This window comes from Xyrauchen texanus, chromosome 8, assembly GCF_025860055.1.
Source record: "Xyrauchen texanus isolate HMW12.3.18 chromosome 8, RBS_HiC_50CHRs, whole genome shotgun sequence".
NCBI lineage: Eukaryota > Metazoa > Chordata > Actinopteri > Cypriniformes > Catostomidae > Xyrauchen > Xyrauchen texanus.
In genome coordinates, this window is record NC_068283.1 from 34,900,597 (window position 1) to 34,926,239 (window position 25,643).

Consider the following 25,643-nt stretch of genomic DNA (forward strand, 5'->3'; position numbering starts at 1 on the left):
AAGGCTTTGCAAATCATATCATGTTTGTGCAACGTTTGCATGTTACAAGGCCTTGTAAACACCAGGTTTACTGCAGATGTACAACAGATCTGAAGACAAAAAATCAACAATGATAAATTGCCTTCAATGACATCAATCACATCTGTGCTAAAAAACCCCAGCTTAGAACAGCATACATTTCCATTAAATGTTATCACTTAAAACTGTTGCCTCAAAGTTGAAAGCACACAATTGTGTAGATTTAGAATGCCATTGCGTGCCATAGCATTAGGAATGCATGAAGTTAATTAGAAGGAGATTTCCTTATACTTTTGGTCATGTAGTGAATGCTGTTTTGAAGCTGTGCTGGTCTTTTCAACAGGGATTATATCTTTGCCTTTAATAAATACAGTACAAGCTTGAAGGAAATGATCAAACTCCAGACATCAGGTTGAAAGCACAGAGAACCCCCGTGTTCGTTTTGGTTTCTTTCAATACAATCATTCTTTGACCTGCTGATCTTAGATGATAGACATCAGAGAGGACATGGTCATGGGAGCTTATCAGTAATATTATTAAAAACAGCCCTGCAAGTTTTTGTCTTCCCTGTTTTATTTACATAGATAGTATCGATGGGCTTTGATCCGTTGTCGGCAAGAAACCTAAGGAAATATGTGCCGTAAATTAAATCTAAAGCCAGGTTCTGGATGGATGAATGCAGGAGTGAGGGTGGGAGTGTTTGTAAATGTGACACACTCCACAAGAACTGCCATCATCCACCAGTCATTGCACAAAATAAGGTGTTTTGTTGTATTAGACCCGAAATGTGCACAGCAGTAGGCATTACATTTATTTCTGCATAGAAGACATTGATTGATTAAGCTTAGCTTATTTTTATCAAAACTTTTTTTGCCACTATGAATTGTTTCTTTTTCTATCCCATCATCATTTGTACTACATGTAATACAACTACAAGTAAGCCTTACTTAGGGTAAAATCCCCATAAAGTGAAAACACTGTGGCTCTGTGGCAAAATATTGCTCTGTTTGTTTGTGCAAACCAACTATCCAGACATATCAACATGCACTCAAAAAGTTTTCCAATTGTTGTGTTCGGGAACTTTTTCGAAAACAAGTTTGAAAGCAAGAACTATTCTTTTTTTTTCCATTCCGTTTGGCAATTGTAGTTGCACTTAAGAACACTTAAAAATAATTATAATAGTAATAATTAAAATGAACTCAATTAATAAAAATGCACTTCAGAAAAGACGTACTTTAATAAATAAGTTGATTGTTTTTTTTGTTTTTGTCCTAGCTCGTACTTTGATCCTGTGGAATCTGACGTCCAGTCCCACGAACTCAACAGGTTAGTGTACATCTAAAGTCTTTACAATATCCATTTGTAAACATGGAAAATGCAAACAGAGACAACATATATTATTACTGCCAGTGATTTTGATATGTTTTAAATTGCAAGAAAATATTCAGTTTCCAATTGAAATAACAGATCCAATATTGAAGATTAGTCTTCACAATTCATTCTAAGTCTGCATATATGAATTACCTACAAGCCTGCTTTGACTGCACTGATTGGAGTGTTTTTGAAGCTGCAGCTACAGACCTGGACGAGCTCACAGATACGGTTACATCATACATCAGTTTCTGTGAGGACATGTGCATCCCTAATAGGACATTTTTATCATTCGACAATGATAAACCATGGTTTACAGGGAGACTCGGACAGCTTCATCATGCCAAAGAGGATGCTTACAGGGGTGGGGATAGAGTCTTGTATAATCAGGCCAGGAACACACTGAATAAGGAAATCAGAGTCACTAAAAGAAGCTACTCTGAGAAGCTGAAAAACAGCTAAAGACCCTGCATCAGTGTGGAATGGCCTGAAACAACTTACTAATTCCAGTACTCCTACCCCCAACCCTGTGGTGGACCAAGGATTGGCTGACAACCTGAATGTGTTTTACTGTAGATTTGAAAGGCCCAATCTCACTCCCCACACCCACTCTGACCTTCACTACACACAAACACCAACAGCTCCTGCAACCCCCTCCCTCCGCTACTCAACCTGCTCTCAAGATCTGTGAAGATGATGTGTTGCGCGGCTTTTGGAAGCAAAAGACGAGGAAGACTTCAGGCCCAGATGGCGTCTCACAAGCGTGCCACCAATCCTGTGCTAACCAACTGGCCCCTAACTTCACTCAGATCTTCAGTAGATCACTGTAGCAGCGTGAAGTCCCATGCTGCTTCAAATGCTAAATTATTATCCCTGTCCCTAAGAAACCAAAAATCATGGGACTTAATGACTACAGACCTGTCGCCCTGACGTCTTTATTCATGAAGTCATTTGAGAGACTGGTGTTGGCCCACCTGAAAGAAATCACTGGACCCTTTCTAGATCCCCTTCAATTTGCTTATCGAGCAAACAGGTCTTTGGATGATGCAGTCAACATGGGATTGCATCATGTCCTGCAACATCTGGACAGACCGGGGACATATGCAAGGATCCTTTATGTGGACTTCAGTTCGGCTTTCAACACCATCATCCCAGCTATTCTCCGGAATAAGTTAAACCAACTCCCTGTTCCCACGTCTATCTGTCAGTGGATTACCAGCTTTCGGATGGACAGGAAGCAGCTTGTGAGACAGGGGAAATTCACTTCCAGCACCTGTACAATCAGCACTGGTGTCCCCCAGTAATGTGTGATCTCCCCACTACTCATCTCCCTCTACACCAATGACTGCACCACCAGGGACCCCTCTGTCAAGCTCCTGAAGTTTGCAGATGACACCAATGTCATCGGCCTCATCCGAGATGACGATGAGTCTGCTTACAGACAGGAGGTTAAACGGCTGGCTCACTGGTGCAGTCAAAACAACCTGGAGCTGAACACGCTCAAAACGGTGGAGATGATTGTGGACTTTAGGAGGAACACCCCAACACTGACTCCCTTACCATTCTAAACAGCACTGTGGCAGCAATGGAGTCATTCAGGTTCCTGGGCACTACCATCTCACAGGACCTGAAGTGGGAGACACACATTGACTCCATTGTGAAAAAGGCCCATCAGAGGTTGTACTTCCTTCACCAGCTGAGGAAGTTCAACCTGCCACAAGCGCTGCTGATACAGTTCTACACAGCAGTCATTGAGTCTGTCCACTGCACTTCAATAACTGTCTGGTTTGGTGCAGCTACGAAATCAGACATCAGAAGACTACAAAGGACAGTTCGGACTGCTGAGAGGATTATTGAATTATTGTTGTGCACTGGAAGCTCCTGTCACCAAGACAAATTCCTTGTATGTGCAAGCATACATGGCAATAAAGCTGATTCTGATTCTGAATGATCCACAATGGTCACAACAGTCTTAACAAATGCTTTAGTATTTGCTTGCAATTAATTTTTAAAGACTGCACAGTCATCGCAACAGGAAAAACACAAAATCAGAAAATTATGATTCAGTTTCAAAGAAAACATTTCTGGAATGTGCAATGTTTACACCATTCTACAACCTCTCAGAACTAAAATCAGAGATGACAATGCCAAAAGCAAGTTTCTTCTACTGTGTGTACACGTGAATCACTTTATCATGGAATCGGTCATTTATTTTCCTTTAACAGACTGATCTCACACTGAAATCAGAGACAGTAGGCTGACTTTTCTTAGCTAAAATTGATCTGTGCTTACCGAAGCTCAGAACACTGCCCCCAGTGGCCAAAACGGTTAGTGTGACTTGGAGTATGTGCAAAAGCAAGTTGTATATACAGTAATACAATGAAGGTGACCATCAGTGGAGAAACCACCTCCAAATCACGCCTTCCTTATTCGAATGCGATTACTTACTAGTTTCAATGCATTATCTGAACCCAAGTCTCCCCACTGCTGACAGGGTAAACATGTCTGATAGGAAATGCTGCTTGTCAGTGATTTGACATAATGTGGCCGATCCTAGGGTACCAGAAGACCTCCCACATGATCATGTTGCCCTTAAAATGAAGACAAAATATGAAACCTCTTACTCCCCATGCACTCCATCAAACGATCAATCATATGATGGGAATTATTTGTCAGAAGTATCAACAATAAATGTCAAAACGTCTTGTTTTTTTATCTGTTCTATAAATAGTAAATATATCCATGGAAGTCATATTCAATTTGCAAAATACAAGACCAAGTTTGAATGTAAGTAAATTTAAGAAAGTGGACCAATCAAAGTATTATGATGACATTAGTGCATTTAAAATGCTCCCGGTATGAAAGGGTTGCTTAATTGATCTAAAAAACCCATGCACATTTCGTATCAGATGATTTATAAAAAGAAAAAAATAATATATATATATATATATATATATATATATATATATATATATATATATATATATATATATATATATCCTGCATGCAGTGGATTAAGAGATAAATGTGAAAGTCTCCAAGAAGGATTAAGGGTCCTTTAAAACGAATCGGTTACCTAATGTAACCTCGGTTCTCTCTAGATGAGGGAACGAGTATTGCGTAAGCTAGCTTACGATACGGGAAAGATTCATCTTTTCTGAGATATTGAAGCCAAAAAATTATCCTTAATTTTGTATCATTTGTCAACGCAGTGCAGCAACTGCAGACCTTGAGCGGGCTAGCTAGCGAGCTCATTGGTTGATCTGCGGCAACTGCTGCAGCCTATAGACGAACTTGAGCGAACTCACGTCCAATGAGAGGCGCCCACGCGCTTACTGCATCAAAGCCCGCCAAAATGGGCATGGCTAGAGTGCATATAAGCGTAGTTCGTAGGCTGGAACCCTGGTTTTCATTGAATGAAGCGAAAGTCGCCGTGGCGCTGAAAGCACGGCCGGCTACGCAATACTCGTTCCCTCATCTAGAGAGAACCGAGGTTACGTTAGGTAACCGATTCGTTCTCTTACGAGAGGTTCTCTCGTATTGCGTAAGCTAGCTTACGCTACAGGAACCCATTGTCAACGGCGTGCGCGCCAAGCATCCACTGCATGAGCCCCGGGGGTGGGGGGGACCCGGGGGAGCCCTTGTGAGTGGGGAAATAATATTTGGCCAGCAACAGTGCGGGCCAGTGTGTGTGTAATACATAAGCACATAGTGGGAAGGGAACGACAGAGCGGCGGTGCTGGTCTGTGTGGAATGAGTCCCATCAGTGCAGCTCACCAGGGGAGCTGTAGCGTATTAAACCGCTAGTAGTTTTGCCTGCAGGGCGGGCACTTCCAGATTGTAAAATCTGACAAAGGTGGAGGGGGAAGCCCAGCCCGCTGCCACACATATGTCGTGAATGGAAATCCCGCTGGACCATGCCCACGATGAGGCCATGCCTCTAGTGGAGTGAGCCCTAATGCCCAACGGACATGGCAGGTCTTTTGACGCATATGCGGCAGCAATAGCGTCCACTATCCATCTAGACAGTGTCTGTTTCGAGGCGGCGAGACCTTTGGTGCGCCCTCCGAACGAAACGAAATGCTGCTCAGAGCGTCTGAAAGAGGCGGAGCGCGCAGTATACAATCTCAGTGCTCTGACTGGGCAAAGGAGATTGGCGTCGCGTTCGCTATCAGATGCTGGCAGCGCCGATAGGGAAATGACCTGTGCTCTGAAAGGAGTACCGATCACCTTGGGAACATAGCCGTGTCTAGGCTTTAAAATGACCTTGGAGTCACTTGGTCCGAACTCAAGACACGCAGCTGACAGACAGCGCGTGAAGGTCTCCCACACGCTTGACTGATGACAGGGCAGTCAGAAAAACGGTTTTGAGTGAAAGGTATTTCAAATCCACGCATTGAAGCGGTTCAAAAGGGGGGGCTTTCATAGTTTCGAGAACTATAGAAAGATCCCAGATAGGAACCGATGGGGGGCGCGGGGGGTTCATCCTTCTAGCTCCCTTGAGGAAGCGGATGACCAGCTTGTTTTTTCCCAGTGACTGGCCGTGCAGGGGTTCAGCGAACGCCGCGACGGCCGCCACATACATTTTGAGCGTGGATGGGGATCTGCCCTTATCCAGCAGCTCTTGTAAAAACACGAGCAGCGACGACACCCCACATGTCCGTGGTCTCTGGGTCCAGGTCTCTGTCGGTGCACCATTTTGAAAACACAGATCATTTTGACGCAAAGAGTCTTCTCGTGGAAGGGGCTCTAGCGTGTATGATGGTGTTTATTACCCCTTCTGGCAGAGCGACGGGTAGTCGCTGATCACCCACGCGTGCAGCCCAGCCTCTGGGTGGGGATGCCAGATCGTGCCGCCAGCTTGAGAGAGGAGATCTGCTCTCACTGGGATGGGCCACGGCGCTGTCAGTGACAGCTGCGTAAGCTCCGGGAACCATGTCTGATTCTCCCAACGCTGGGCTATGAGGAGCACCGAGTGACGCTGTTTCCTGATCCTCTGCATTACCTGTGGCAATAGCGAGACGGGAGGGAAGGCGTAAGCGGGCGGTTGGGCCAGTCCTGGGCCAGCGCGTCCTCGCTTCGAGAAAAATATTGGGCAGTGAGAGTTCTCTTCTGACGCAAAGAGGTCTATCTCTGCTCTGCCGAATATGCGCCATAACTTCTGGACTGTTTGAGCGTGCAGGGACCATTCCCCTGGAGGAATATTGTCTCTGGACAGTCTGTCTGGGCCGTCGTTCAGGTGGCCTGGCATGTGTGTTGCCCTCAGCGAGCGCAGGTGGCACTGGGACCAACTCAGTATGCGTTTCGTCAGATGGAAGAGGTTCCTGGATCTGACACCGCCCTGACGGTTTAGGTAGGATACCACAGATCTGTTGTCCGAACGGACCAGGACGTGGTGACCCTGAATGACCGGGAGAAAGCGCACAAGCGCGTACTCAACCGCTATCATTTACAGACAATTTATGTGAAGGAGCTTTTCCTGAACTGACCATAGGCCAAAAACCGGAGAGCCCTCGCAGACCGCGCCCCAACCCGTGTTGGACGTGTCTGTCGAGATGACTTTTCGGCGAGATACAGCTCCCATCGTCACTCCCCGCTGATACCATTCGGCCACTGTCCAGGGCTGCAGAGCTGAAATACAGGTCTGAGTCACCTTGATCGGCTGGAGGCCTGTGGCCCAAGCCCGGCGAGACGTGCGGGTGTTTAGCCAATGCTGAAGCGGGCGCATGCGCAGTAAACCCAGCTGAAGTACTGCTGCGGCTGAGGCCATGTAACCTAGCACTCTCTGAAATTTTTTCAGAGGCGTGAGGCTGTTCATCTGAATGGACGCGGCTAGTCGCTGAACACGGCGTGCGCGCTGTGTAGATAAGCGAGCCGTCATTGCCACGGAGTCTAGTTCTATTACAAGGAAGGAAATTGCCTGACTGGGCTGTAGTGAGCTCTTGGTCCAATTGACTGCAAGACCCAAACTGTTCAGATGACTGAGGAGAACTGTCCTGTGAGACAGAAGCTCCGTATGTGACTGTGCCAAAATCAGTCAATCGTCCAAATAGTTCAGAATTCGCAAGCCCTGACTCCGCAGGGGTGCGAGCGCCGCATCCATAAACTTCGTGAAAGTACGGGGTGCTAAAGACAGGCCGAACGGAAGGACGGTGTATTGATAAACCTGGCCATCGAAGGAGAATCTCAAGAATGGCCTGTAACGGGGATTTATCTGAATCTGAAAGTAGGCATCTTTCAGATCGAGAGAGATAAACCAGTCCCCCTGGCGCGTATGCGCGAGGAGTTTCCTGATTGTAAGCATTTTGAACGGTCTTTTTGCAAACACCTTGTTCAAACCCTTGAGATCTAATATTGGTCTGAGGCCGCCGTCTTTCTTGGGACAAGAAAATAACGGCTGTAATACCCCGACTCGCTCAGCGAAGGCGGCACTTTCTCTATGGCCCTTTTGCACAGAAGGTTTGCTATTTCTGAACGAAGCATGCAGGCTGCTTCCGTGTTCACAATAGTTTCGAGCCGCGCTCTGAAGCAGGGAGGGCGGCGATTGAACTGTAGCAAATAGCCCTGTTTTATTGTGCTTAACACCCATTTGGATATCCCTGGGATAGCTTCCCACGCTTTGAAGCGTAACGCTAGAGGGTGAATGGCCAAATCGCCCTGATTGCTGCACACAGCGCTGAACAGAATGTGTGAGCCGCTTACTGTGCTTATGCATGACTGCTCGCAGACAGCAGGGACAGGCTGTTCTGTGAGTGACTTCCGATTGAGGTGAATGGGGAAAGAGTCACATCTGTTAAGTGATGCGCGAGCATAGTCACGGGCACGGGACTTACATACAGAGAAGTGTTTGCTGGCCGTGTGACAGAGCGGGCAGAGAATGGGCGCACGACGTATTCGTGGGCACGTTTATTGACTCTAACACTCGAGCGGGCTGTGTCCACTTTATGTGAGTGGGCTCTGATAGGAACACGGGAAGTGTAATGCTTGTGTGTAGAGGTGAACACTGGATTGTGGGCACATTTTCTACACATAAGGCTGGTCGTGTGACAGAGCTGCCAGAGAAGGGCGCGCGCACGGATTCGTGGGCGCGTTTATTGACTCTAACACTCGAGCGGGCTGTGTCCGCTTTATGTGAGTGGGCTCTGATAGGAACACTGGAAGTGTAATGCTTGTGTGTAGGGCTGAACACTGGATTGTGGGCACATTTTCTACACATAAGGCATGTTTGCTCTTTACAAGATTTATTTGGGTCGCCGTGAAAACGGCGTTTGAGTGCAGGCAAGCTGGCAGTATCACCGGCTTGTTGGCTGCTGAATCCACCACTGTAGTAGCCTGAGAGAGGGGACTGACAGGGGCGAAGCTTTGACGGTGGTCCGGCCGCGGCGGGATTGAGCCGTCATTTTTTCAACAAGGCTAGGAGGACTTCGGTTGCTCAGGTTTCAGCGCAACCTTAGACCGAGGCCCGCGGGGGGGCGGCGGTCTGCAGCGGCTGTCTGACTGCAATCGAGGGCGGCCCGCCCTGTCGACGCTGAGAAGTCTGACTTTGTTGAGCTGGGCGCTGTGAAGAGGCTCGAGCAGGAGGCTGGTCACGTGGGCGGCCTGCAGAGGAGCTAGCGCGACGCGGCAGGAAGAGGTTCATGGCTTGGGTGGCTTTCTGGACTTCTGAAAAGCGGTCAACAATGCCACTCACCGCGGAGCCGAAGAGACCGGTCGGAGAGAGCGGTGCGTTGAGGAACGTGGAGCGCTCTGCTTCTCCCATGTCGGCTAGCGTTAGCCACAGGTGTCTCTCGGTCACAGTCAGCGAGGCCATGCACTTTCCTAGAGCTTGGGCTGCAGCTTGGTGGCACGAAGGGCGAGGTCCGTCGTGCTTCTTAGATCTTTAACAGCCTCTGGGTGCCTGCCTTTCTCATCCCACTCCCGAAGAAGGTCCGCTTGGAGGATCTGTAAGACGGCCATGGAGTGCAGAGCAGATGCGGCTTGGCCAGCGGCGGAATAGGCGCAGCCAACATAGGCGGAAGTCGCTGTGCAGGCCTTAGACGGGAGCACTGGCTTAGACCGCCATCTCGCGGAGGGCGGGCAAAGGTGTGCTGCTACCGAATCCTCGACCGGGGGGATGGAGGAGTAGCCCTTCTCGGTGGCGCCGTCCACCGAAGCGAGAGGGGTGGCGACGTGGGAACAGATCCTGGCCGAGAAAGGCGTGTTCCATGACTTTGCAAGCTCAGTGTGGAGTTCCGGCAGGAAGGGAGCGGCCCGGGCCATGGGTGTTGCGCGGCGATGGCTCTGAAGAAAGCAGCCGTCAAGTCTGTTGGGAGCCTGCTCAGGGGCGGTGACCACTCGAGCCCGAGGCGGTCAACGGCCTGTGTGAGGAGGTGTGTTAGTTCCCCTTTGACTCCTGCGCGGGTCCTGCTGGATTCCTGGGCCGAGGAGGAGGCGTGGGAGCCTGACCACTCCTCGCTGTCCGAAGCCATGATGGAACAGCCCTTATCCTCCGCCTCGTCCTCCGAGATGGCCGCAGTGCGGCCGCTGGGCGGCAGCTGCGCATCCCGGGGGGGCGGGGAGGGTGAGAGCGATGCTTGAGGGAGAGGCTCCGGCGAGGCAGTCGCTTCTATCACCGGTTCTGGCAGCCTTTGGGAGCGGCGCTTTTTCCTGCGTGGCGGAACGGAAGGCGGCGCAGCGGCTTCGGTTCTGAGCGCTTCGAGTCGAGCCCGCAGGGTCGATCGACATCGGAAGCTACTCGCAGAGGTCGCATCCGCCTTCAGCGAGGGCGAGCTCTGCATGCCCCAGTCCCAGGCAGAGAGCGCAGATGATGTGGCGGTCTCCGGCGCTGAGAGGGGCGCGGCATGAAGCGCAAGTGGTGCGAGGCATCTTAAAAAAGACGCTCGTTACTCTTTTGTGAAGTTCATTAAGAACTAGCTTGCTCTAAAAAAGGATACGTCGCCGGATGGCGTAGCTCGCAGGATGGCTGAAGGAGGCGGAGACGGCCGGCTTCTTCGAGCGCTGTCCAAGCTTGCTAGATGCCCCTCGAACGGCGACGCGGCTTCCAGTTCAGAGATGCGAAGAGCTTCGCTGAAGAGATGAAAATCAGGGTTCCAGCCTACGAACTACGCTTATATGCACTCTATCCACGTCCATTTTGGCGGGCTTTGATGCAGTAAGCGTGCGGAGACCTCTCATTGGACGCGAGTTCGCCCAAGTTCGTCTATAGGCTGCAGCAGTTGCCGCAGAGCAACCAATGAGCTCGCTAGCTAGCCCGCTGAAGGTCTGCAGTTGCTGCACTGCGTTGACAAATGATACAAAATTAAGGATCATTTTTTGGCTTCAATATCTCAGAAAAGATTAATCTTTCCCGTAGCGTAAGCTAGCTTACGCAATATGAGAGAACCTCTCGTAAGAGAACTCTTTTTTTAACATTCGCCAGGATCCACAAATCCATCACGATTAAAAATAAATAAATAAATGAATGTGGAAAAACACAAAGTACTGGAAACGAGGCCAGTTTAGATGCAAGTGTGCCCTTCAGCTAGTACAAACATAGAGAAGAAAGCAAAAAAGATAAAGATGAATAAATAGATAGAAATCTTTAATTGGAGCCATCTCGAAGAAGCCCACTAGTCTTGCTATTTATGGTACAGCCATCACTGTTAATAGCTATAAGTGCTTAGTAGACATAAGTGCTTATGCCAGCTCTTCTAAATATGTTTTCTCTCTGGATTCTAAAGAGAAACTATTTATGAAAAAAAAGGTGAGATACCACCAGGGCATTTTCCCTGTGGTCCGACGCACTTTGGGGCCCATCAGGGGTGGATTTGTCATCGGAAGAGACGAGCGGCCCGGTGGGTCAGCCACAAAATGGACCGAATGAACCACGATATGCTAAAATGAGCCGCTGCGTTATGCAGAACGGACCACAAAACAGCACCGTGATATACAGAAAAGGACAGTGAACACCCCCCAACAACCCACCGCCCCCACCTCTCGCCAACTTTTGGTTCAACTTTTGGTTGGGCCAGTTGCGTTATAAAATCCTGGGCCGATTTCTCTTCCCAGTCCAGCCCTGGATACCACATAGAAAATAACCTGTGTTAAACAATCTACTCTCTAGTTAATATGAAACATTTGGAGCTGTCAGACTCCATTGAAAGCTGCAGGTATTGAGTAAATGTTCAGTCTCTCTACAAAAAGAGCACATGCTTATATGCATGCACACATGGAATCTATGCCTGCAGATTTCCTGCAGAAGTTCTACCTATCCCTCTCCTCTTGATTTTGTTTGGATCCGTTCTGCCATTCCAAAGATTTCCTCCAAAAATCAGTGCAGAAAATGTGTGCAAATTTAGAAGATGATGTGCCTGCTAAAACATTGTCCCTTGAAAGTATTTGGACACTTAGGTCATTCGTTAAAGTGTATGAACGTCTTTACATTAAATGAAAAAAAAAAAAAAAAAGAAACCAAGGGGCATTTATTTTATCAAAAGCACAATAAGAAGTTTGTTAGGTGATAAAATATTTAACAATAGAAAAAAGAAAGAAGAAAAAAATGACTGGACACTAGTTTTCAAATGTTAATGATACATTACCATAGTTATATGATGAACTTCACCTGTGTGAACTTGAGGAGAACTGACTTCATAAATTTAATAAAAATGAACTTGAGACCAATTGGTCTAAAGTAAATGGCTCAGAAAAGTGAAGTGATATTTTGCTAATTTAGCTATCAAATTCATATTATTAAGTAACACTTAAAAATATATGAATACTTTTTGGGGCTACTGTATATTATCAGATGCAAATGGGCACCCACCATGGGCTTTCTTACTTTGTACATAGCATTTCTTCTCTTCTATTGGCTTTTGTGCCACTTTTATTCACAGTAATTGTTTATAAACAGGACATTTCTAGAATTTAATATGCCAGCATGAGTGCCACATCTTAATATGTCAGAGCATGTGTGCAAACCACTATGCCACATTTTTTCAATATTTATTCACATTTACATATTAACACCAACTGCTTCTATCTCAAAGTCTTCTTCTTCTCTCTCTCTCTCTCTCTCTCTCTCTCTCTCTCTCTCTCTCTCTCTCTCTCTCTCTCTCTCTCTCTCTCTCTCTCTCTCTCTCTCTCTCAGGTCTGTTCTGTAACACTTCAATAGATGGTATTGGGACGTGCTGGCCAAGGAGTAGTGCTGGAGAAGTGGTGTCTCGTCCCTGTCCGGAGACCTTCCTGGGAGTCCGATACAACACCACCAGTAAGTGCAGAATATCTCACATTCAGAAGCACTTTCACACTTGTTCCATCTGGACTGCTTCATCTGTTCTTGTTTTGTGTTTTTGGCAGCACAAGCTGTTTATTTTGTTTGGTCTCTGTTTTAAAGAATATCTAGCTGCTCGTCTCTTATACTTGTGAGTCTCTTGTCAAGACGATGGTGTTGTAATTCAAACAATGGCAGGTCTTTCAGGATGTTCCTGTGCCTCTGAAATGTGGAAGTTACATCTTAGATTAATTTAAACCTGGCACTGATAGGAACAGCAGTTGTCAGTGTAAGTGAGCAGGCAGCTGAAAGCTAAAATGTATTTTATATTTTATTGTTCCTTTCTTATTTGTATTATTCCTTCCTTCATTATAATATTCCTTCCTTCTTTCCTCTTTATCTTCATTTTATTATGCCTTCCTTCCTTCCCTTTCATTATTCCTTCTTCCCTATTTACCTCCTTCCTTTTATTATTCCTCCCATCCTTCCTTTTTTCCTTTTTTATTATTCCTTCCTTCCTTCTTTTATCTCAACTTAAGGATTCTTTCCTTTCCTGGTTTCCTTCCCTCCTTTTTTATTCCTTCCTTCCTTTCTTCTTCAGCATAGTTCTGTTGAACTTGCTGATTCTGTGGCATCCATCTCACCAAAATTATAACATTGTTACGTAATTGCAACTCTCGTCCATCACCACTTGGTTTTACTTCCTTTCTTTCTTCGTTCCTTCTTTATACCTCTTTCCTGTAATAATCAAAATGCCTTCCTTCCTTTTTTTAGTTTTCTTCCTTCCTTTTTATACCTTCCTTCTTTCCTTCCTTCCCTTTATAACTTCTTCCTTCCTTTTTTACTCCTTCCCTCTCTAACTCTTTCCTTTTATTATCACATTCCTTCTCTCCTGTTTTTTCATGTCTTTATTTTATTATTACTTCCTGCTCTCCTACTTAACTCCTTCCTTTTATTATTCTGTCCTTCCTTCCTTGTTCCCTCTTTACATCTTTCCTTTTATGATTCCTTCCTTCCTTCCTTCTCTCCTGTTTTCCCTCCCTCCCTTTTTCCTTTTTTAATTCCTTCCTTCCTTAATTACTACATTCTTCCTTTTCTCATCCTACTTTCCTTTTTAGTATTCATTCCTTTTTATTATTCACTCATTATTTCCTCTTGAATTATTCCTTCATTCGTCCCTCTATCCTTTCTTTCTTTACTATTACTTCTTTCCTTCCCTCCCACTTTCATTCTTTGTGTTCATGGAAGTGATGTTTTAGATGAATATTATCCTGGCCCTGCTTGATTGGAACAGCAGTTGTCAGAGCAGCACAACTGAGCAGACAGCTGAGAGCTACATAACAAGGTTTTAAATTGATGTATGTGTGAGTTTGAAAGAGAGGGAGTGTGTGCATGTTTGCCAAAGTGATCGGTAATTTTTGGGCTACATAAACTGTATGTCAGTTTTTCAGCTGTGTTGCGTGGCACAGAGTTATGTTTTACCATTACTATCAAGCTCACTAATTGTTTTGCCAATGTAAGTGTACTGACCGTATCTGCATGGGTAGAAGTGTTAGCTAGTGATAGCAATTTACATTATCTGTGTGTGTGTACAAGCAGTAATGAGGGAGACACCGCTGTGACAAAATAGTTATCCCCAGGAGACCAAGTTCCAAATGCTTCTACTTCCTGTGGATGGAGGTGTTGCCTTTAGAAAGTGGAAATAATTTTCCGTCATATTCTCTTCTCTTCTCTTCTCTTCTCTTCTCTTCTCTTCTCTTCTCTTCTCTTCTCTTCTCTTCTCTTCTCTTCTCTTCTCTTCTCTTCTCCCTTCTTCAGCATAGTTCTGTTGGACTTGCTGATTCTGTGGCATTCATCTAATCAAAATGATGTTACATAATTGCAACTCTCATCCATCCCCAATTGGTTTAATGATATCAAACAGATCCTGTGGGGAGAGATTCACAAACATTTGCAGGTTTCTCAAGTCTGTTGTCCAAAATGGTGGGAAAGATTATTTAAAGCTTTACACATTAAACTTATACATTATCTCCAATACAACTACAGCATGAAAGCCGTGTTGCTCTGCTGTGCATAGATTAAAGCTTAATTTGGTCAAGTTGGTTCCACTTTCGCAGGGATGGACAACTCTTTGGCATGAAGTGCCGCATAAAAGGGTGGATAGATGGATGGATAGACAAAAATACAAACATATACTTTGCTACTGTCAGTAAGTGTTACAATACAGCTGTACATTTACAGTGTTCACAGCAAGAAAAGGAGAAAGAGGAAGTTAATTGTCAGATGCCATTTTAATGATATAAACTGCTTCTTGATAGCTGTCTCTTTGCAAATGGCAATTCTGCGGGGGAGATGTTTAAGATGACTGTTCTCACCGAACCAAGGCTCTCGCGGATCAAATGATGTCCATCAGTCATATTCCTATAAACACATGTGGCTCATTTAGGGAAAAGGTGAAAAATAGATGGGTGGCTAAAGAGGGGGAGGAATGAGAGAGACAGAATGCAAAGTCATTATTGAAGATGAAATGTAGAAGAGTATGGATAAGGGGCAAGAGAGAACCCATTTGAGTAATGGTTTGAATGCACTTATAAAATTAAACGTGTTCTATTAAAATACTATTAAATGTGTAATAAAGCATTACACAATGGACAAGGCACTCAGAACAGTCTTGAGCAATTTGACGGAAGGAGTAGTTAGTGCATAATGTATCCATGGACTTTTTATCAGCCATCACTCCAACAGCTTATCCTTGAGTAATCATGCTAAATTGCTAATTTGGTACTAGAAAATCACTTGCCATTGTATCAAACACAGTTGAAAACTATTTGGTTTGTTAAATGAAGCTTAACATTGTCTTTGTGTTTATTTTTGAGTTCCCACAAAATGCAATATACTGGCATGTCTTAAGGTCAATATTAGGTCAAAAATGGCAAAAAAGAAACAGCTTTCTCTAGAAACTCGTCAGTCAATCATTGTTTTGAGGAATGAGGGCTATAAAATGCTTGAAATTGCCAAAAAACATGTCCCTCCGTTCCCTGATGGAGGGACATGTGGCGGGAGCGTACGCTGCCTTGGCGATTTATGTATGCTACCACGGTGGTGCTGTCTGACCTGACTAGGACATGTTTGTCCCGAACTAACGGGAGGAACTTCCACAGGGCAAAGAAAACAGTCAGCAACTCTAGACAATTGATATGCCAGTGCAGCGGGGCCCCTCTCCAACGGCCCGCAGCTGCGTGCCCGTTGCATATGGCGTCCCAACCCAATCTGGAGCGGTCGGTCGTGACCAGGACGCGTCGGGACACCTGCTGCAAGGGTACTACTGCCCGTAGAAAACAGAGGTCTGTCCAGGGTTTGAATGTCTAGTGGCAGGCGGGCGTGATCATCACACGGTGTGTGCCGCGGTGCCATGCTCGTCTCGGGACTCGAGTCTGAAGCCAGTGCTGAAGCGGTCTCATAATCATCAACCCCAGTGGCGCAACCGTATGCCCCAGGAAACTCTGGAAGAGTTTTAGACCTTAGAACCCAAGAACGTCTATCAACCATTCAAAATCAAGCATTTAACAGACCTGTGGTATAGCTAATGTTAACAAATTAAACATTATTGTAAAGTGTTACCAATGGGTTTGACTGACAAAGGTATTCCAGAGCCCATATCAAGAAATCCGTTACAGATTCATGATGGTTTTTAAGACAGCGATCGGAGATAACTCGCATTCAGAAGTGATTTTTCCCTTGCCCTTTTACGCATCAAGATTTGACATGATTCCTTGAAACTTTTAACTATATTATGCACTTTATAGGGTGAAATGCCCAAAATCCTTCCAATTTGTCTTTAAAGAACATTCTTCTCAAAGTGCTGGATTATTTGCTGACACATCTGTTGGCAAGTTGGCACGCCTCGACCCATCCTTGCTCTTGAAGCACTAGGCTTTTTTTGGCAGCTCCACAATTGCCTCACCTGTTTAACAGCTCCTGTTTCACATCACCTTGTTATTTCAACTCATCAGATTGTTATTTAGATTGCTAAATTGCCACTGTATCAACTTTTTAGTTTGTATTCAAATTATTATTATTAAAAATCAATCCTTTGTTTTTATTAGCATTTCCAATACCCCAACTTTTCTCCAGTTAGGGTTTTATTTGTTGCTTTGGATAAACCCATAGTAAATATCTCTTTCATACACATAAAGAAAGACCATACATGTTGCTTTGCCCCACAGAAGCAACATATTACAGATCTTCAGGCTGTGTGCATTGCAAATCAGTACACTGCACACTGGTTGTGCTTTTAAATTGGGTTTTCTGTGCTGGTGTTGATTCTAAATGGAATTAATATTGTGAGGGCCGATATGAGATGGAGAAAGGTTGGAAGAAAACAGATTGCATGCACTGTAAAAAATAACAAAAAGTTGAGAAAAATTAAAATATATATATATATATACTGTATCAGGCAACCAGCTTCAGGTGTTTAAGTTTTCTCAACTCAATGGCAAATTAATTGTATCAATTTAAGTTTGTCTGTGCTTTCATTTAACTAAATAAATTAAGTCCAGAACAGTCAGAAACAACAGTAACTACTACATGTTCACCCAAGTTTACATGTTTAAGTTTGGTGCAAGATATTCTTTTAGCAGCTTTTAATTTCCACTACATTTAATGTGTCAGCCCCACCAAAATACTGTTTAGTTAGGCTGACTTCAATAACAGTGTGGGTATTCACTATTAAACTTTCGTAAAAGTCAAATCAACTTGAATACTGAAGAAACTTCACTAAAGCGATCACTAATCACCCTGATGGTGACTTTGAATAAAATGCAATTTTTTTACAGGAAGACATCATTAAAACAATAAAACCCAAAAACAAGAATCATCTACTGTATTCATTCTAAACAATAATAAGTTGCATGTACTCGTATGTTGCCATGCTTTGACCAAAGATACGTAAATTCAAGTGCAAGGGATTATGGGTATTACCTCCACACAAATTGCTTCTCCAATTGGCATGCTCATTGGTAGATGCAACAATATATATTTTACGAATCTTTTGACCCATGAATTTTCAGGACTTTAACATGACTACTGGAGAATATCCTGAAGAATCAAAATCACACATTTTAAATTGCCTAATAATTCCTGATTTTCCATATTTTTGCGAGCCCTGGCCTTAACTGACTTACTACATTAAACATGAAGTTTACACTGCACAGACAAGACACAGGAAGAGAAGGTACATTGACAGTGAGTTATTTGGCAAATTAAGCATTTTAAACCCAGCAACTGCATTTCACTACATTGACGGTAATCCACATCTAGTAATGTTGGTTGGTGAAAATGTGTATAAAGAATGTAATAACAGTCTCAGTAATGTGAGAAAAGACTGATAAAATTAACATAAATAAGATAGAAACAATGTTTATTAAAAACTTGGATGTGTCTGATCAACAATTAGTCAAATCTACACTTTTTAATTCTCATGCAAACATTAATATCCACACAAATCAAACAATAACGGTTGTTAGCTTAAGATTTTTAGGATGACTGGCGATGGAAGTAGGTTCTAATAATCTATTTGATTAAATATTAAGCTATTATTAGCTACATAGCATTATACATAATTTAATTTACTACGGTCCTTAATGTAATACTGTTCCATTGTGTCAAAGAAATCCAAAGCCTGCCCACTCTTGTTACTAAAACTACCCTTTGCTCAGCTGCTGGTTTATCATGATGAAAAAGCAAATCAATGTTAATTTAAAACATTTAAAGCTAACACTATAGCTATAGGTAAAATGGCTTCCAGGCTTTAATTCCATCAAATGACTCATAAATTCGGAACTAACCTAGATTTAATATTTTTTATACCACAAATTATTTTGCCAGAGATGGACCTCGTGTGTTCAAATTAATTGCAGAGATGGTTACACCAAATATGTTGGATGTAGAAAGGGAAGTCCCATTTTACAGTTAAAAGAGACAATCGAGATGTATTGCCTGTCGGTTAACTCGAGAATGCAATTTTGCATTTGCTGGAACCACCTTTTTTCCTTGATCTGAGCTTAAGAAGCACAATTGAATATACCACTGTTTTCAGATTTTATTGCTGATCTGAAATATGTAATTTGTTTATAATCTTGACTGTTTTGAAGATTTCTGTCTTTACCCATCCAAGTAGAAAGGAGTTGTATTTCTATGCTTTTTGTATCCATAGAAAATAGCTGCCTGGGACCATTCCCAAGATGGCCGCAGAGTGGACAGACTTGCCTTGAAAGTTACTTTGTTAATACTGAGCTCCAAAAATACAAAAGATATGGACAGGATAGAGCAAAACAGAAATGTGGGTAGTTAACATGTCTTTGCTAATTGTATTATGTCATAAAATAAGAACATAATAATAATAATAATATAAAAATAAAAGACCACATGGAATTTTTGTATTTTAAAAATTCATTTGTCACACTACAGGGCCATTTAAAAAGGCAATAAGATGTTTTCTTAATGTTTTCCTTACATTCCTATTAATTTTAACCTAAAATCTTGATGTTGATAAACAAATATGGGCATTTGCTAATTTACTTTGTCTGAATATAGCTGAAAATAGACAAGATATCATTTTTAAAGCTTGTTTATGAAGGGATAACATTTTACTCCAAAAAACATACTTAAAATAAGTGTGCAAAGTTGTGTGATTTTCTTAAATATATGTATATATAAATCTATCTTCCTGCTAAATTTGGTTTCAGCTCCTATCGTACACACCTGAGCAGGCTAATCAAGGTATTTAGGGTTCATTTGAAAATTACTGGCATGTGTTTAAGAACAGAACTGAAACTGAACTCAGCTGGAAAACAGGTTTTCAAGAACAGGTTTTAGCAGCCTTGGGATAGATAGCGCCACAACATTTAAACTGTAGTATAAAAATAGAATATTGTATAAAAAGCTTGTTTTAGAACATAAAGGCCCTTGAGGGAAATGTGGAGGGAAACACTTTACGACTTATAAGTTAGCACCTCAGGTCAAGTGTGTGAAAGTTAATTATACTCCAACTGTGGGAGGAGGCTTTTACATGACATGACATAACATAACTCATCATCCCTCCTCTCTTCTTGTCTTTCTGTCTTTCTATATCATTTTTACTATCCCCCTTCAGGCGTTGTCAATCTCTCTCTCTGACCTTGACAGCATTTTGCAAAGGCTGCAATTCAGTGGCGTTTTGGCGAGCTCTTATGACAGGTAGAGAAAGCGAGTTCAGTGGCAGCTGAGCAGGGTCTTTTTTTCATTATGCTAAGTGACATTCCCTCTCCATGGGTCACCAGCAGAGCATGTGGGAGAAACAGATCTGTGACAGTGTTGTGTATGTAGGCCCACGCATTTTTTTTTTTCATCATTCCTCCACTGTGTCACAGTGAGCTTTTTGAATGCTGCTGCTGGAGCCACACTATTCTGCCCTACAAAGCCAACATGTGAAAACTACTCCAACAATGAAAATTTTGGCATTTTCCAGCCAATTATGGATTATAAAATAGTGGAGTCAAACCTGTCTGTCACAGGACAGATAATAGCCTATAAAAGACCCTATTTAACTTAGTTTTGACACTGAGCATACTTGCGTGCATGATCTTACTAATTATGATTAATGAGCCAATGACATGTGAGGTCCTATAAAAGCCTTAAACAGTTTTCCTTGATTGGGGTATGGTCATAAATGGCTTAAGAATAAAACTGTTGGCACACATAGATTATCAATTATCCTGATTTTACCATGCATGTAAACACATTTACCTGCATTCATACAGACTTATCCAACGTGCACAAGCATTGCGAGCAGGTCTGAGAATAATTCAGAAAAAAATAAATATTTATGTCGCATGTAAACGCTGTTTAATTGCATTCATTTTTAAACAAACAAGTTTTTTGTAGATATTAGCTTATTAGTGTGCCTGTAGAGTAAATGTAAGCAGTATTTGTAGTTACTGTATATTGTCTTTTCAGTGCAGTACTGACCCCATTGTAGGTTCAGTCAATCAGCAATGGCCCATACATTTTCCTCAATTTTCTTTAACATTTTTTATGTTTTATATAAATTTTTTGTTTACCAAATACAAGCATTACTAGTCCCCAACATATTGTTGTGTTTTAGATGCTGGTTACCAACATAGATCTGATAAAATAATTGCGTTTTATATAACTTCATCCTGAACGCGTAAGGTTTCAGTTTTCAGTATCCGGTCTCCAGTTTGTTCACTCGCATCGGCGTATATTCTTAGCAGTTAATATAGTGTTTAGGCTATTACATTTGTAAAATCATGTGGCTATAATATGCCGATACTTCACAGCATTGAGATGATAATTTTTTTGTTGACAGTGCCTCAACTGACTTTATACAATCTGACATGAAGCGATGGTCCAAGGTTAATTAATGTTGTAATGTTATGACAGCAAACAACAGCACAACTTGAGCCTAAAACACATTTTTCTCCAAAAAACTTAAATGGTTGTTGTTATCTATCTGGATCGCTTTGCATTGTTCTTGAGACCACAAATAGAAAACAGGCACTTAGATCAGTGTTTCCCAACCACTGTGCCATGAAAGATTGTCAGGTGTGCCATGGAAAATTATCAGATTCCACAAAATAAATAAATGCATGAAAAAAATTATAATTTCAGGGATCCAAACTCCTCACCTTTTGGAGAAATTTGCCGGTTTGAAACCATAATCGGTCACTTTTGTGATTGTGAAGAGCAATGATTAATGTGCAGAAGTGAGTGATATTTATACACATTAAGGGTCTTTCACATGACTCGTGTCAGCGCTGCAGAATACATTGAATCTATGAAGTGACTTTACACCAAAGGGTTTTTCACACACACATTTTTGCTTCACCAATAATGTATTTGAGAGCAACAAGAAATATTTAAAAACTGTCCAAATTTGTGAAGAGACATTGAATGTCTCATAATTTCTTTTAATTAAATATTACCTTATCGTTTATGAATATTAGAGACCCAAGTTATTGAACTAAATGAGTCATTTTATTACTTTCTGCTATCAAAGCAACTGCAAGCTTTTTTCTCTCTTTCAAATACATGTTTTCAATGTTTATTGTGCGCACCTCACACTTTTTTACGCATATACTGATTTTTGATATGAAAAGTCGACCTACTTTTTCTGATTTCACTTTGAGATCAGGCTGCCCCTTGTTGGAAAAAGTAGCTTGTTACTGGAAAAGCTACAATATTTTTAAAAGATCTACTGTGACACTACTGAAATGTGTCGTTAAGTAAATAGTGTCAATACTTTTAGTTAGTTACTCCCCAACAATCGTCATCACACATCAACTGCTCACCAAATTTGTCTACACTCTTTCAAGAATGTCACAATAATTGCTTTCCTGCATTGTCCAGTACTCATCATCACTGAAATGGCCAAGCTGGCTGTGAAAGCAGGGACAATCTTCTATATGTCTTGTCACACCATTGGATCTGCTTCAGGCAATTGTATGGTTGATCAAACAGGCTGATGACTCACCGTGTAGCAGTTCCGCTTTGCCCTGTTTGGTGTGTGATCTCTGGAGCTGCCATTCACCTTCAGAAGCTCAATCAATATTGCCATTAGTAAAAAAAAAAAAAAAGTGAAGAAAAGAGGGAGCTTGTGAGAGGGTAATGGAAAGACTGTTTTCTTCCCAGCAGTAAGTGTTTACATCGAGATCACAAATCTTATTAGTTTTAAGGGAGTTTGTGTCAGTATCTGGCTTCAGTGTCAGGGCTCTCACTGGGCTCCCTAGCTAGTTCTACCAATGAAGTTTCAGTTTAGAACTATATTAAAGCTTTCGGATGGAACATTGTGAAGGGAACTTTTACTACTTTTCAGTTTTGTTTGTTTGTTTGTCTACTTCTTATGTTTATGTCTATGTTTGAATAAAAGTTCTTCCCAAGAGACAAGAGTTACAGGACTGACTCTAAAAAACAACAACAACAACAACAACACTGTTCTTAAAGAAAATACTGGTGTTCGTCTAACTTTATGATAAGAAAAGAACACAGAAAAGTGAAAACTGAGAGAAGTGGTGGGAGAGCCTTCCTCTAAATGGGTCTTATTCACTAACTATGTAAGAACATATGTGTGTAAAACGTGTGTGAATGTTTTCATTCAAATCATAAGATGAAGATAGAAAAAGATTCAGCTGAACACATGTTGTTGTTTATAAAAGTGTTTATTGTGTTACAACTGGTTGCGAGAATGGCACAATTGGCTTTATTCTAATATCTTCCATTTTAGAGAGCATAAGGATACTTAAGGATATTTGAATGTGAGAGCCTCTGAGTATGAACACTTTTACTAGTAGAAGTGACACACAATTACTGTATTACGTTCTTACAGTATACACAATTAACAGTGAATGAGAAGCAATGTTCTCCGGATCTCTGCACCTTCCAGTGATATTTCTGGCTGAAAAACAGAGAAAGACATTTTGCCTCGATAATTGTTTTTGTTTTGTTTTTCCCAGTGTATAGTGTGAATCCAACTGTATGGACAAAATAAAATGATAAAATAAATACTCTTGTCCTTTTAATGCTATTGATCTCTACTATCACAGTTCCATGATGGACAGGTCCAGTTGATATCACCCCCGTAATTGATTCTTGTTATGATGGGCGCTGATGACCAACCCATAGGGAAATCAGAGCTCTAATCAGTTTGTAGCATCGCATCGACTCGAATCTTTGACCTACTTACTAGCACACATTGCCAAAGTTGCAACAGTTGCCACAGTTTCCATGGAAACGAGTTAAGTATGAAATAGAAGATGCTGCGACAACTTTTTTTCTTTTCTTTTCTGAATGGTGTCACCCTAACAAGACTTTAATAAGTTTATTAGTGTGCGAGACTAGTCGACTAAACGGTTCTGATGCTGCTAGTCGACACTGGAATTACTAGTCGGTTAATATTTCCCCCATTAAACTATTCAACATTTTCACACATTTATGTTTGGCTTTATATTTTTACAGAGGCTGCACTTAAATTACTGTCATATTAATGTTACACATTTTAAATATAATTAAGAATACAAATATTATATATATATATATAAAAAAAACAGGAAATCTGGAGCAGATACAAAGATTAATTTCACCACAGGCTGTGTGTGCTTCTTCCCTCTCTCAATCGCGGTGCGCTCAGGAAAATGCCCTCTCACTAGATAAGCAAACTCAGCAAAGTAGCTATGAAATCACTTTGGTGGTGGCGTGGGAAGCGGATTTCTGAAACGTTGACTTGAAAATCGCTATGATTGACATTTGAGTCTTCTTAAAAGTCATATTAGATCACCGGCTATTGCACGACTGCACGTTGTGAAATGCGCAACTTTTCCGCACATTTCTTTCACTTGTAGATTTGGTGAATGCATGTCATGTCTATATTTAAATGTACAATGATCATAATGCAAGGCCAGTACATTGCAGATAAATGCCCCTTTTCAGCTGAATGCAGCATCAAATCTGTAAACGATCATCAAGGACTGATTTAATCATGTTACATCCTAAGGATATAAAGGAATGGGATTTCCCCTTTCCCATCCTAGCACTAAAAAAAAGCAGTTAAGCCAAGCCATTTTTATTTATATAGTGCTTTTCACAACACGCATCATTTCAAAGCAGCTTTACAGGAAATCATGCAATAAAACATAAATAATGAAACTGTAATATCTATAATGTCTTAAGAGTGATCATTGTGTAATTTGTTTAAATATGATTGTAAATGGTGTATAAAAATAATAATAATAATTGTATTTAGAACCCCTGTGAGCATGCCGTGTCAAAGAACACATAAAATGTTGGTTAATGGAGGAAAATAACCATTGGAAAATCCAGGCTCGCTGTGGGGACCAGTTCCCCTCTGGCTTAAAACATGCATATAATGTAAATATTAGTTATTTGTGTGCATTGCATGTCATGGTTATACATTTGTAAATTAAGCTTTTAGGTCCAGTGTTTAAAAAAAATATATTGTTTTTATGAACTAAGATTAATGACTAATGTCTTTGAAGTCCATCCTGAATTAACTGCAGAAGTTCACATAGATGCATTGTGCTTTGTGAGTCGGCTGTGTATTCCATTTAGACAAAGTCCATCAATAGACAAAGGTGATGCAGGCAAAGATCAATGAGGTGCATCGCAGTTCAACCTACAGGCCATTTCAGTGAGGTTTGGTGAGGTCCATCCTACGTCCATGGTTCAGGCAGTGGCATATGAAGTATCCGATGACTTACAGTTGGAGTTGTCATCAGTTCATCCTCTGGAGTCAAAAGACTAAAGTGATGTCTGGCTAGCACTGTGTGTGCAGTAAAATACACACAGTTGAAACAGCAGAAATCCTAAATATAGTAAATGTACTATATTTTCAACAGTTAAAATATAAAAAAATTAATAAGTGTTTAACACCAAAAAAGAAGGACTGGAATTAACCACAGTCAAATGGTAGTAGCAACCGTTATCTACTAAAACCAACTACACTCAACTAGTGCAGTACACCAGGTCTGAAACAGAACAAGGGAAAGAGCCAATGTAGAGATGTTCTTCTGGGATTTTATCCTGAAGATCTTTTCCAGACCAACCAATCCCAACAGAAGACTGATTTTCAGTCATAATTGCAGACACCTGATGTTGGACAGCATAAAATGTCATACATCCATTGATGCAATCAAATAATAGGACAGAAAGTAAAAACAAACAAATATGGTGCTTGCATTTAAATCTGTTGTATTTACAGTGCATGCATTTTGGGAGGCTGTATTTTAACATTTTATTTTTAAGTATTGAAATATTCAGTGCTTAAAAATAAAATGTTAAAATGCAGCCTCCCAAAATTTAGAAACATTTTGGAAATACAACAAAATTTGGAAACATTTCACAACTAATTTCATTATTGAAAATTCAGTAATATATTTTCACCTTCCAAAGTTAATTTCCAAAATATTCAGTTAATTTGTAAATACAATCTAGA

The 25,643-nt window shown here is 41.9% G+C and overlaps 1 protein-coding gene across 1 annotated transcript in view; it reads left to right on the forward strand.

The window, feature by feature from the left end:
- The window catches only part of LOC127647742 (corticotropin-releasing factor receptor 1-like), a 197,074-nt gene that overhangs the window by 72,107 nt on the left and 99,324 nt on the right, over positions 1-25,643 (forward strand). The window contains exons 3-4 of the mRNA XM_052132185.1: positions 1,294-1,344; positions 12,515-12,634. Coding sequence (XP_051988145.1) covers positions 1,294-1,344; positions 12,515-12,634 — 171 coding nt within the window. The remainder of the gene's footprint in view (positions 1-1,293; positions 1,345-12,514; positions 12,635-25,643) is intronic.